This window comes from Actinia tenebrosa, unplaced genomic scaffold (assembly GCF_029948245.1).
Source record: "Actinia tenebrosa isolate PJP-AT-01 unplaced genomic scaffold, QUT_ActTen_1.0 PGA_scaffold4__44_contigs__length_22323623, whole genome shotgun sequence".
Lineage (NCBI taxonomy): Eukaryota > Metazoa > Cnidaria > Anthozoa > Actiniaria > Actiniidae > Actinia > Actinia tenebrosa.
This window is the reverse complement of record NW_028292581.1, coordinates 1416364-1430101: the sequence shown is the minus strand read 5'-3', so window position 1 is coordinate 1430101 and position 13738 is coordinate 1416364. Positions and strand designations below refer to the sequence as shown.

General features: G+C 35.7%; 1 protein-coding gene across 1 annotated transcript in view; it reads right to left on the bottom strand.

The window, feature by feature from the left end:
* The window catches only part of LOC116288638 (solute carrier family 12 member 1), a 32887-nt gene extending 23733 nt beyond the window's left edge, over window positions 1-9154 (bottom strand). Inside the window, exons 1-5 of the mRNA XM_089036567.1 lie at window positions 7069-9154; window positions 4977-5274; window positions 4183-4427; window positions 3481-3948; window positions 51-542 (exon numbers count right to left, since the gene is read on the bottom strand). Of these exons, the coding sequence (XP_088892693.1) occupies window positions 51-542; window positions 3481-3948; window positions 4183-4427; window positions 4977-5274; window positions 7069-7449 (1884 nt within the window). The 5' untranslated portion in view covers window positions 7450-9154. The remainder of the gene's footprint in view (window positions 1-50; window positions 543-3480; window positions 3949-4182; window positions 4428-4976; window positions 5275-7068) is intronic.
* Between the last annotated feature and the right edge of the window lie 4584 nt (window positions 9155-13738).

The window sequence follows — 13738 nt, the reverse complement described above, 5'->3', positions numbered from 1 at the left end:
TTGCTAGCAACCTATATGGATATAACAAATGATTTAGAAGGAGTACTTACATCAGGTTTCGAGTAATCCACATATTTATAAAGAGCAGTAACTATTACTATAGAAATCAAAGCGGCCCACCAATTGATCAGGAACATTATTGCCACACACAGCATAGCCCCGATGAGAGAGGCCCACATATTGTAGTACTTGAATGACGGTCTCCATCCTGGAGAACGTGCCAACGACGCTGCAAACACAGCATAGTTGATCAAAGCATAAGACATAAGGAAGAAGTTGGAAATGACGGGTGCAATGACATTTAACTCTCCAATTGCTATAAATATGCCCGCGATGATAAAAGTCAACAGATATCCACGTGTTGGCTCTTCACCTGGGCCACGCCCCACACCAAAGTATTTGATATAAGGAAATATATTGTCTTTGCAAAGGGCTTGAAAAGTCTTGGGGGCACCAACTAAACTAGCCAGGGCTGATGAAAGGGTAGCAGCAAAGATGCCTCCCGTAACAAGAGGACCCCAGGCTGAGATCTTCTCCATGACCTGAAAAATGAAAATATTTATCAGTTATTTTGAGACAGACGCTTAAAGGTTGTTTGTGTACGAAAGATAACTTATTTATTTGCACACACCACTTAACAATTATAAACCCACAGTGTCATTTGCATACATACACGGCTGACAGTGAAAAAGACATTTTGGGAGATCGTTGATGTAAAGGAGGAACAACAAAGGCCCAAGGATTGTCCCCTGAGGAACGCCGCAGGATAGGAACAAGATATTCTAAGTGAGAACGGCTTCTATCGGGTATTTTACTGGCTAACTTAGCCCCAACACTTGCAAAGTCAGTGCAAAGTGATCCGATTAAAGGCCTCAGTTAGCTTTGGTGCATCAACATGTTTGATCTGTCTTTTATATTCATGCTTTTCAATTTTCTTGCAGAAAGCTCATTAACGATTTTCCAAGTCGTTCTCGAGCTCCCTGCATTATCATGAAAGGCATTCTTATGATACGATTCTTTAGCCTTCTTGATTTCAGTATTCACAGAATTGCGGCATTTCCCGTAATTTAACCAGTAATTTAACCAATAAACAGGAGTAGGATTTGAGCAAGTTGCTTTTAATTTTAGCACATCTCCTTCATGCATGCTTTGGGTGGCATGGGTAGTGTAGTGGTTTGCCGCTTGCCTCTCACCACTGTGGTCCAGGTTCGAGCCCTGACTCAGACTCAGGATTGTATGTGAGTTGAGTTTGTTTGATGTATTGTTATCTCCCTTGTCACGAGGGTTTTCGCCGGGTTCTCCGTTCCCTTCCTCCGTAAAAAGCAACATGTGAGTTGACTGTTGTATGTTGTAAATATAGAATGTAGTGGTAGTGCGTGTGGGGGGAACCTCACGGAAGAGCCCCGTATGGGGAGTGGTGGTTGTAAAATATAAGTTTAAGTTTTGCTTGTCGACGACTTTATGAAAAATATTTTTCCAAGCACACCACATACTGTTTGGGTCATTATACAGATTTACACTGTCCCAATTATGTGAACGGATATCATAGCGAAAGTGTTGTTAGTTTAAGTGTTTGTACTTTCTATGTGTCACTGTTTAGAAGAACTCTTATAATACAATCCAATAGAAACTTTTCTAAAGGCATCAACGAGACTATGATCACTAATGCTGAGTTGTAATAGAATGTCTAATAGTAATATTATTAAAGAACTAAAGTTATCGACATCTAGAGGTACAGAAGTAGCTTGAGAATGGGGGAAGCCAATGAATCCCAAGCATGAGAATCAAATAATGCCATCACTATGACAATAAATAGTAAAACAATCTTGGTAGAGTAATCTTGATAGGGCAGAATCAAGAGAATATTAAGTACTTCATATTCTCTTGGGCAGAATATAACTCATCTCCTATACTCATAATGTTTACTATGTCTATTAAAAACTTTTTGGACTCCTATGGTTAACAGATCAAAAACAGTTTTCCGTGTTTGATACTCTAATCAAAACACGCGGGATGTTGAGAGAACACGAGAGGAGCGTAGGAAACCACTGGTTTCCAGCTTCTCGAGTGTTCTCCCAACATCCCAAGTGTTTTGATCAGAGTATCAAACACGGAAAACTGTTTTTGATTTGTTTTATAAAATAACAACCGCGCGAAAAGATCGAAAAAAAGCAAAGTCTAAGTAAATTCTCCCTACGTGCCGTCTTATTCAAACTGACCAACGAGCGCGCGCGATAGATTAAAAATGACGGTAGCGTGTTTTGATACTCTCATCAAACATGGTTTTCGACCAATCATAGCGCGCGTAGTATCCCAAATATTTTATAATTATATATTAATGCACATAGTGACAGCATTAGACCCAAATAATGCAATGTATAGAGAATCGAGAATATGGAGCACAAATTGTATTGTTGGAATAGATTACTGTGTTGGTGTGGGGTCCTGGATCTTATTCTATATATCCCTATTAAGGGTGACTTTGCAATGATTAATTCTGTGATTAACATTTTTATAGACATGGGATATAACTGTAGGCAGCATATGTTTGTGAACTTGAAATTGTCAACAGTGGCTGATAATAATGATTTACAACCACTGTCCTTTAATGAATTCAAATTTCTTGTGAAGTGGTTTTTTAGACCATAACGTTCTTCTCAATCTGGGTGAAGAACCTGAAGCTTTGTTTGCTAATTTGAACTAATATGAAACCAGAACCACACACGACAGAGCTGTCTGAGTGACCATGCTCACTATTATGGCTATTTGAATGAACAATACACCCTAATAAAACTATTCAATATTATAAAGCAAAACAAAAAAATACAAAATAAACTTTGTTGTCAACTAAGTTGCTTCTTAGAAAATACTTTAACCAAGCTTTTGGAGATAATTCTCCATCATCAGGATGATGGAGAATTATCTCTGAAAGCTTGGTTAAGAATAAAGTATTACGTGGTTGATTCAAAACATCTATAATAATGAAACCTATATATGATAATATACTTCAAACCATAATCATTTAAAATAATAAAGAAAAGCAGAATCCAAACCACAAAGCTAGAACTGTGAAAAGGAAAACTCCTTCACAAACAAACCAACTATAAGCCAGGTTTCTGTTGCAGTTCAATGGTTTTAACCTCCTGCGCTGCCTCGTTTTCATGGCAGATTCTCGGCGTTGATGATATATTGAAACCCTAAACCTAGACTCGCTCTATCACTGAGTAAAAGTATGATTCTTTGTTTGAGTTGTATCTATAGTCATTTCATGCGCAACTGTTAAATAAAGAAATAATACTGCAGGAGATGATACATGGTCTTGAATGGGAAATATGCCCAAGCTACAGTAAAGATGTTTATTACTAATGTGGTGTGCAATCCAAGCTATAGAAAATAGACTAAAGTTAGTTAATCCAATCAGTCCTGTTGATTATAGGTAAGACTACTATAAGACTGAGGATATTGAGACAATTGGTTTACCTGGTTGTCGTTCATAAGACCATAGACACATTCGGGACCAGGACAGTTTGGAAAAACTGGACTTGTAGCATTGATTGTTCCATTAACACCAGCTACCATAGCAACTATCCCATGAGCATCTCTTAATACACATGCACCACTTAGCCAAGCAAGCAGCACATAAACAATGGTACTTAATACGATTGCGAGAAGCGTTCCTTGTGGAATTGCTTTCTGTGCATCTTTCAAATCCCCCGATATATTCACACCTGCAAGGATTCCTGTAACTGCAGGAAAAAATATGGCAAACACAGAGAAGAAGTTTTCATTCCGGTAACTGGAGTCAAAGTTAGTCTTAAAGATATCCATACTTAGTCCAGTAAAGCCACGTGCCTCACTGACTGGATTCTGAGGTCCAATAATTATACCAATGATGACATCCACTATTGAGATCAGTAGGATTCCAAATAGAAACATCTGGGTGCGAACCTAAAAGATAAAAGAATAGCCATCATGTGATTTAGAAAGTATCTTTTGGTTGTTTGGCCGGGTTGCGACAGCAGAAAAATCATATCTTTAATAGGTTGTTGCCCAAACCAGCAACAATGTTTTTGCCACCACTAAGATATGCCACTAAAGTGCATTCAGTCACTATGTTTTCTAAGATTACACTTTAATTTTGGGGCAAAAAAACCATTTTGACAAAAAGACAACAATACTTACCACCCATTCAAGACCAACAAGAGTGACACTTAACAACAACAGCATTGTTAAAATACCAACGATACGAATATCATTGACCTCATCAACCATTAACGAGTCGTTGTCCTTTAGAATGTCACGTACAGTCTCTGCGAATCCTACCACATACAAAGCAACTGCTACTGCATTGGCTAGAGAAAAGATTAGACCGATGGAACCACCAAACTCTGGACCAAGACTGCGAGATATCAGGTAATATGCACCACCTAGAAAATAATGAATGTCTTCAATCAAGGAACTTATGCCACTTACAAAGTTTTTGAGACCTAAACAAATCTAGACAAGGCAATATTAATAAAATCTGAAAAAATTCCATTTATTCATTCATTCACTCATTTATTCATTCATTTATATGCTCTTTTACTCCAATGAAGGACTTGCATCCGAAATGTCAGTAATGTTTTTCATTTTTTGACTGTGTAAAATTTACCCTTTTATCATTACTGTTTCATTAGAAACACCGCAACTCACACTAGTCTTTAGCTAGTTATCTCTCCATTAAAATATATAAGCATATTGATATATTTTGTATCTGAGGTCAAGATAGTGTCCTCCATAACACTAGCAAATGGAATATTCAAGCAATCTTTGTTTTCCTATAAAAACCCCTATGACTATTATGTTATCTTTTGCTTTGTTTTTTTTTTTATTCCTTCGGAGGGCATTCATCAAAATGTGTCCTATCCATCTACTAAACTGAGTAATTGCCTGGTAATCGCAATGTCTGGTAATTACTCTAAGGTTGCACCACACACCTCCTTTAACCTCTCCATTAGTACAAACAGCAGACATGGACAGTGTGGTTATCACCGTCACAACAGCTGATAGCAGAATAACAATAGTGGACCAACCAATCCCAGCTTGTCCTACCATCCAGGTCAGCCGTAAGTACAGAATAACTCCCCAGATATTAAGAAGGCATCTCAGCATCACTCCTTTTAACCAGCCAAACTTTGGAGCTAGTTTACCATTTGTATAGCCATGGGTATGGATGTTGAGACTGCCTGGATATCTACCATTACCCACATCTGAATATTTAACAGGTGAGTCCAGCTTGGTGATGAAAGAAAAGCATTAGTTGGTATTCATGGGAGCAATAGTTGAAATTAATGCTGGTAAAGTTTTCCCATTTCTTGTTTCAGATCCTGTAGGATTGAGTCTTCACAAAATAATATACTTAAAAACCATAATGGCATATCACAAAATAGCCAAAACAATATCACCAATCAATCCTAACCACCTTGCGATATACAGAATGTGCAATGTCCTGAATTCTTACACTCAATAACTAATATTTGTATCTCTGTCTGGTGACGTGGCTCCAAGAATCATGTACACCTGGTACAGTGGTTCCTAAATTGATGGTTCCTAAATTGACCAGCTACAAATGTATGAGCTGGCTATACTGGGAATGCAAAAGGTAATGGGAATTTGTTTGAAAACTGTATTCATATATAAACATCTTATATAAATATTGAAAGTCATATTATGGGATCAAAAACGTCTGAAAAAATCAGCCGAGTTATAATACCTTTTTAGTATAAATACGCAGGTGATTATTGAAAATCTTGTACGCTGATTGGTCAAGAAACTCAGATCATTACATGATAATAACCTCCAGTGATAATCCAAAATGGCAGTCAGCCACTTTGTTGCTGTACCTAATTTTAAATGTGTCTTTTATCTTCTTTTTTCCCTTTTTTGAAAGAATCACCTGTGTATTTATGCTACAACATAAAACATTATTATGCTCAGGCTCAGTGAATATCAGGAATAATAACCTCAACTCCGTTTTGGTTATTATTCCCCGATATTCACTTCGCTTTCGGCGAATAATTGTTAAATATATATAGGAGCTTCTGATATCAAGACATATCTAAAAGTTAATTATGCTGAAGATTGCAGATAAAAAATGAGGTGATAGTCACAAATGATATTTGTAATATTTGTAATAATTGTAAAATCCAATATCTCAAGAGTGCAAGTGCAATTAGGATACAGAAGAGGGCATCCATGTGATTGCCATGTATGTGGCAGTTTGATTTGAATAATTGACTGCTTGTGCATGCATACTATTCTAGACAACTTTTAAAATTTTGCAAAATTTTCCCTTATGTTTAACAACTTATGTTAAATGTAACCTATTTACAACCAGTAATAATTTCTTTACGCTGGGTGTGAAGCAATAATATAAATAGTCAAAAAAAACTACCGAATAAACTGAATTTATTGATCTTGAAGATGTTATTGCTGTACTGTTATTAATTATTAAAATAAATAAAGCTAAACGTTAATCAGTGAAGATATTTGAATGTTTTTGGCTATAGGAAAACCAAAGAAATGCTTCGAAAATATTATTCAACCACATCAATTTTGTGTGAAAGTGAAAGAAATCGATAAACAGATGTTCAACACTTCCAATGAATATTTCCAGACACATAGAGTCATGGATACAATGTTGAATAAATTATATTTCAATAATTCGTCTTTTCTTTTCCACTAAAAATGTCTTGTGAGATTCTAGGCATCTCTAGAATAAGATTCCTGATCTGAGAATATTGTAGAATTCCAGTTGACATAAAAATTTTGAGATTGTTTGGTATAGAGCAAGTATGACGTAATTCTATATAATAATGAGAAAATCGCAAGTTTGCAAGGGCTCGAACACGACACAGGCTGCCTATGAAAGTTTATAAGATAAAGACTAAAGGGAAAGTTTATTTAATATGCCGAGGAAGAGGGGGAGGGGGGATTAGATATGTGGAGAGCGGCTATAGGTGTATCAACGCCGATATTTTGTATTTACTCATCAACGAACGGAAACTCTTATATCAAAACATTTCATACCTGTTGATGCTTAGGCGAATCTCCTCCAAATCCTTTTTGTAGTTCCCTTAGAGTTGGTCGCTGCCTAGTGCCGGGTGTCTGAGAGTATTCATTTCGATAAAATACAGTCGTTGGTACAGCTTCGTTCGTCGCGTAACCAATCGTCCCTTCCATGAAGCAGATCTGCCGGAGTTCATGTTCGTCTGGAAATCCACGGCTCGATTCCGTGGTTCCACTACCGTTGTCATCTTTCTCAATATCGGTTTTCACTCGTTCAACACCAAATCTTCGTCCAACAGGAGTATCAGGCGGTGTATAAGAATTCCCAAACTTTTGGTCATCTTGCTGAGAACTGTTTGTCTGATCTATCGTTTTCTCGTCTCGATTGGCAGAACTCTCCATTCTTTAGATTACTACAAATTGTGAGTCTTGTGACCTCACTTAACGCGGTAAAAGCTGGAGAAGTCCAAGCAATCTGAGAAATATTTCTTTGGTTTTTAGCGGCACGTCTTCTACCAGAAAGTGCAACATGACTCATCATCATGAGTGAAAGACTATACTGGTGATATTAATAATAAAAAACTGAAACCCTTTCGGGGAGGGGGACGGGAAGTAGATTGTCACCAAGCCTTAGTTTCCTTTTTTTATAAATTTCTCCTCAATTTTCTCTGTTTTGTCTAAGTTTAAGACAAAAAAAAACCACCTTTCTTTACGGGTACATATGAAAAATTTCTGTGCTCTGGAATACTTTGGATTTGCGTTTGTTTTCCCTCCATCTATTATTCTCACAATGAATATTGATTTTGAATAGACTCTATTTTGTGTTTTACTTTTTTGGCGAAAAATTCCGTTTTAAATTATGAATACCATATTGACGCTCGATAACAATTTTTTGATAGTGTCGTAAAAATACCAACTTTCCCATTCAATTTGACTATGATTTGATTGCTTCCATACGTGCAGTTGAAGCACGCATAACAAACACCCGTAATTGTAGCCGACTTGTGAGTGATTTGTTTAAGAGCTAAGCGGTTTTCTCGGATTTCTCATCATTCAGTTTACGAGTACCAACATATCAGTTGACGACTCCCGCACAGATTATTAATCAGTTATTGCATCCTACAGCGTGGGCATATACAACAACCCGTTCAATTGGTCAAATCTTGGCAGGCAGGTGTATCATTCCTTAGTGGAGGAGCTGGGAAGCGCCGCTCTAGCTGTATTTAATGAATCCTCACGAAACCGAACAGAAAAAGATCACTATACTATTAAGCGTGTCGCTACGTTGTAGTCTTAGAAAGGGTCATAATTTACAGTCTATAGTGTCTTGAACAGGGCCGATGTTGTTGTCGACCGAAAAAAAAACGTTTTCTCCAAAATTTGAATAGGACGAGCTGTAGAAATTTCACTACCATCTAGATAAAGTTCTGGTCTGTTTGAAGGAAAAATTGGAGCTAGTGAAGAAAATGTGATTTTTTAGCAAAACTTTCATATTTGAAGTTTACGTCAATTTATAGTAAAAAAAATTATTCGATGAGCTTTTAAGATTTGATGCTGATTTTTCGTAAGGCTCATCCGCAATACTTGGAAATATGTATGTGAAAACTTCGAGGCAATCTCTTCAACGGTAACAGTAATGTTTCTACAGCGCGATGTTTTATATCTTCAAATTTTGGATTGAATTTTCAAGCGGCGTCATAACGTTTTTTCTGCCCTAGACCTTTCATCCAAATTTATACACAGGCTGCATTAGTACTAGATGACAAGATTCTAAACACTTAAAAAATCTTAAAATGAAATACACCGTTAGAATCTAGGATAATCCATGAAGCACATTATGAAGAATCCCCAGATCTCCTAGGGTACGATCACGTTACTTAGGATTTCAATCGATCTCGATCGTGATTCTCGTACAAAGTAATACCATATCACTCGGGAAATTAGTGATTAAATTTCCCCGAATAACGAAGGACAATTTGTAAAAGACAGCTTTTACAAATTGTCCCTGGTTACAAATTGTCCCTCGTTATTCGGGGAAATTTAAGAGGCAGTCTCTGTAAAAGCGGCCCACTGCATTTCGGGTCAGAAAATAGTTTTCCCTCAAACTTTTACCATAGAAAGGTAATTACTAGTAAGTAATGAAAATGAATTTATTTTCTCGAAATTCATCAAAATGATTTTTTTACAGCGCATAAATCCTGGACCACCGTTATCGCTAAATTTGCATTTATTATCGATTGAAAATTGCCCATATTCAAGTCGTCACTGCTCGCAAAATATTAAACGCTTGAACAAACTATTATTTTTCCTGACTTTCACATTCATTCTAGTGTCAAAAACAAGCAAAATTTTAAATGTTAAGCAAAAGGGAAAAAAGGAGAAAAATAAATATTCATACCCATTTGACGGCTTTTTGAAATCAAGACAAATATAAAACCCCCCCTCACTAAAAAGCTTTTTTCTCCCAAGTCCAGAACGGGTTACTGAAGTTTTTTACTTTAATCTACTCATCAAAGGTTGATAAAAGTGGATTCATGAAAACATTTTGCGCTTTTTATGTATCTTCTTCACAGCAACCTCGGACTTTTTCGTGTTTTTACCAAAATGTCTCATGAAATATGCAAATTAAGTACTGAAATAAACTATAACTAACCATTATTACTTGCTTGAATTTTACTATATCCGGTGTTAACACACTAAATATGATCTTATTTTCCATTTTAAACTACTTTGAAGTAAAATCGTCTCCAAAAAATACGTTATGATGGCGTTTGACGCGGTATATGAACTGTTTTGAAGTTTATGCAAATTACTTATTGATAATGTAAACTAATTTTTCTAAATTATATTTTTCAAAACTATTTTTTTTCTCTTATTGTCTTGAAATAACTTAAAAACTTGTCAAAAAGCATCTATTTTAATATATCTGATCTTCTTAAACGGCCCAAACTAAGGGAAATAATCAAAACGCAATTTATCTACCACGACGAAATGAACAACTTAGTTCAAAACAAGTGATTTTAATAAGACGAAGTCCAAGATTTTAGTTAATTTGGTAAAAATGTCCGTATTCAATTAATTTAGATATGCCCAAGCGAAAAAGGCCCCATAAAATACAATGTTATGATGCGTTTGGCGAGGTATATGAACTGTTTTGAAGTTTATGCAAATTACTTATTGATAATGCAAACCATGACAATTGAACTAAGAGAAGGAATCCCCGTGCCCCATTATCTGCACACTTTGATGCAATATTTAGAATCTATTCTAAAAATATTACCCAATGATATCATTTATTTCATCGTTTGCATTGATTTTCTGCACGCGCATAGTACGCGCGCGCTCTACGCTGTTTGCTAACGTTTTCTTGTGCTTTTATTATGTTCGAATGTTTAAATCTGCCCTGAAGATGACGATGTAGGAAAATGCTTTGGAAAATAAATGTAAAAAATACTCCAGAAAGTTGAACAAATTACTGTTTCAATTTCCTGTCGTATTTGCCAAGCTTTCGACGTGCACATTCATATGCAGAGTCGAAATAACGGGAAAACCCCAAAAACGGAAGCAAACAGCGTAACAAACAAACAGCGTAGAGCGCGCGCAGTAAATGCACGTGCAGAAAAACAAATGGTTTAAAAATAGCATCAAACTGTGCACATGATGGTTGCAACGCTATATAGGGTGAATTCCATCTCTTAGTTCATTTTCTCTTGTGCAAATTAATCTAAAATGTAATTTTCAAAACTGTATTTTTTTTCTTTTACTATCTTGAAATAACTTAAAAACTTACCAGGGGCACATAGTTTAATATATCTGATCTTCTCTGTAAAACGACCCCCACTAACAAAAATAGTCAAAATACAATTTATCTACCACGACGGAATAAACAACTTTATGGTTAAAGACAAGTGATCAATTACGTCCAAGATTTTAGTTAATTTCGTAAAAATGTCTTGCTTTTTACAATTTCCTGGGGGGTTTTGCAAGATGCGCGATTCAAGAGCTATTCAGGGATCTATCAAAACAACACCTGATAAAGCGGGATCTTAAGGACGGGCCACTAGTTAGTTGATGGGGGTTGCGCAAATCAAATCCCCCCAAAAAATATCGAGCAAGCAAAAATATCTAACTGTACGCAAAAAAATAACGTGCAAGGGTTGAGCCCAAAAGAATAAATATCATGCAACCAAAATGCCTGTCTCTAATGGTCCATCCCTTATTTAGCACGAGCTTACATGTTGACTCGCAACGGTGGTACAACAGCGCAATATTGCTCCGCGTAATCGCGCCTAAAGACAACTTCGTAGCAAAATATATGAAAGTTTGCGAAAAGCATCACTTTAGCCCTGGAAAATTTATAGCCTTGGCGACCCACTAAGGCATGCCTCTCTTTAACACGACATGGAGAACCAGGCTACAAGAGCTCCAAAAGTTGACATTCAATTAAAATTTCGATATGTCCAAGCGAACGTTTAGATAGTCTGCGTAGCAGCGCTTTGAGGGGAGGGGTAGGAAGGGCGGACGGAGGAGGCGAATCGTCTTTAGGCGCGATTACACAGAGAAAATTTTCTAAACGTTCGCTTGGGCATATCTAAATTAATTGAATACGGACATTTTTACCAAATTAACAAAAATCTTGGATTTCGTATTATTAAAATCACTTGTTTTGAACTACGTTGTTCATTACGTCGTGGTAGATAAATTGTATTTTGACTATTTTCCTTTATAGTTTGGGCCGTTTAAGATCAGATATATTAAAATAGATGCTTTTTGACAAGTTTTTAAGTTATTTCAAGACAATAAAAGAAAAGAAATACAGTTTTGAAAAATATAATTTAGAAAAATTAGTTACATTATCAATAAGTAATTTGCATAAACTTCAAAACAGTTCATATACCTCGCCAAACGCATCATAACATTGTATTTTATGGGACCTTTTTCGCTTTGGTATATCTAAATTAATTGAATACGGACATTTTTACCAAATTAACTAAAATCTTGGACTTCGTCTTATTAAAATCACTTGTTTTGAACTAAGTTGTTCATTTCGTCGTGGTAGATAAATTGCGTTTTGATTATTTCCCTTAGTTTGGGCCGTTTAAGAAGATCAGATATATTAAAATAGATGCTTTTTGACAAGTTTTTAAGTTATTTCAAGACAATAAGAGAAAAAAAATAGTTTTGAAAAATATAATTTAGAAAAATTAGTTTACATTATCAATAAGTAATTTGCATAAACTTCAAAACAGTTCATATACCGCGTCAAACGCCATCATAACGTATTTTTTGGAGACGATTTTACTTCAAAGTAGTTTAAAATGGAAAATAAGATCATATTTAGTGTGTTAACACCGGATATAGTAAAATTCAAGCAAGTAATAATGGTTAGTTATAGTTTATTTCAGTACTTAATTTGCATATTTCATGAGACATTTTGGTAAAAACACGAAAAAGTCCGAGGTTGCTGTGAAGAAGATACATAAAAAGCGCAAAATGTTTTCATGAATCCACTTTTATCAACCTTTGATGAGTAGATTAAAGTAAAAAACTTCAGTAACCCGTTCTGGACTTGGGAGAAAAAAGCTTTTTAGTGAGGGGGGGTTTTATATTTGTCTTGATTTCAAAAAGCCGTCAAATGGGTATGAATATTTATTTTTCTCCTTTTTTCCCTTTTGCTTAACATTTAAAATTTTGCTTGTTTTTGACACTAGAATGAATGTGAAAGTCAGGAAAAATAATAGTTTGTTCAAGCGTTTAATATTTTGCGAGCAGTGACGACTTGAATATGGGCAATTTTCAATCGATAATAAATGCAAATTTAGCGATAACGGTGGTCCAGGATTTATGCGCTGTAAAAAAATCATTTTGATGAATTTCGAGAAAATAAATTCATTTTCATTACTTACTAGTAATTACCTTTCTATGGTAAAAGTTTGAGGGAAAACTATTTTCTGACCCGAAATGCAGTGGGCCGCTTTTACAGAGACTGCCTCTTAATCACTGAATACGTAAAGAAAAGTAAAAAGAAAGAAATTTTTTGGAGGGTTCGGTTATTTTAAGCTACACCACTTTCAAAAAAATTCGAATTGTCCCTCGTTATCCGGGGAAATGTAATCACTGAATACGTAAAGAAAAGTAAAAAGAAAGAAATTTTTTGGAGGGTTCGGGTCCGTATAACACTCCACAAAGAGCTTTTCAATTTAGTTGGCGTGAATTGGACATATGAAATTTGCCTGATTTTTGAATTTTCATTTTTTATGATCATGTCAAAATTCGAATATTATCTCATCAATGTCAATTTTCAATTTCCGAATTCAAAAATTAAAAATTAAAATAAATATTTGAAATGACTTTTCGAAATTTTGATTTTGTACTCTGAAAACGAACTTTGGAAAAATATCCTGTAGACAGGGGGAGGTGAAGATTAGGCGGACCGAGGGTAGATGGGTCCACTAACAACGACAATAATAAAAAAAACCATAGAGGGAGGGGAGGCACCAAGGAGGGTGTTATAACAACATGTAAACCTTGAGAGAAAACCATGGAAGAATTTTCGACCAATTTGTACGATGATGAAAGCGGAAGGTAGGGTAGGTGGGTCCACTAACAACGACAATAATAAAAATAAAAAAAACCATAGAGGGAGGGGAGGCACCAAGGAGGATGTTATAACAACATGTAAACCTTGAGA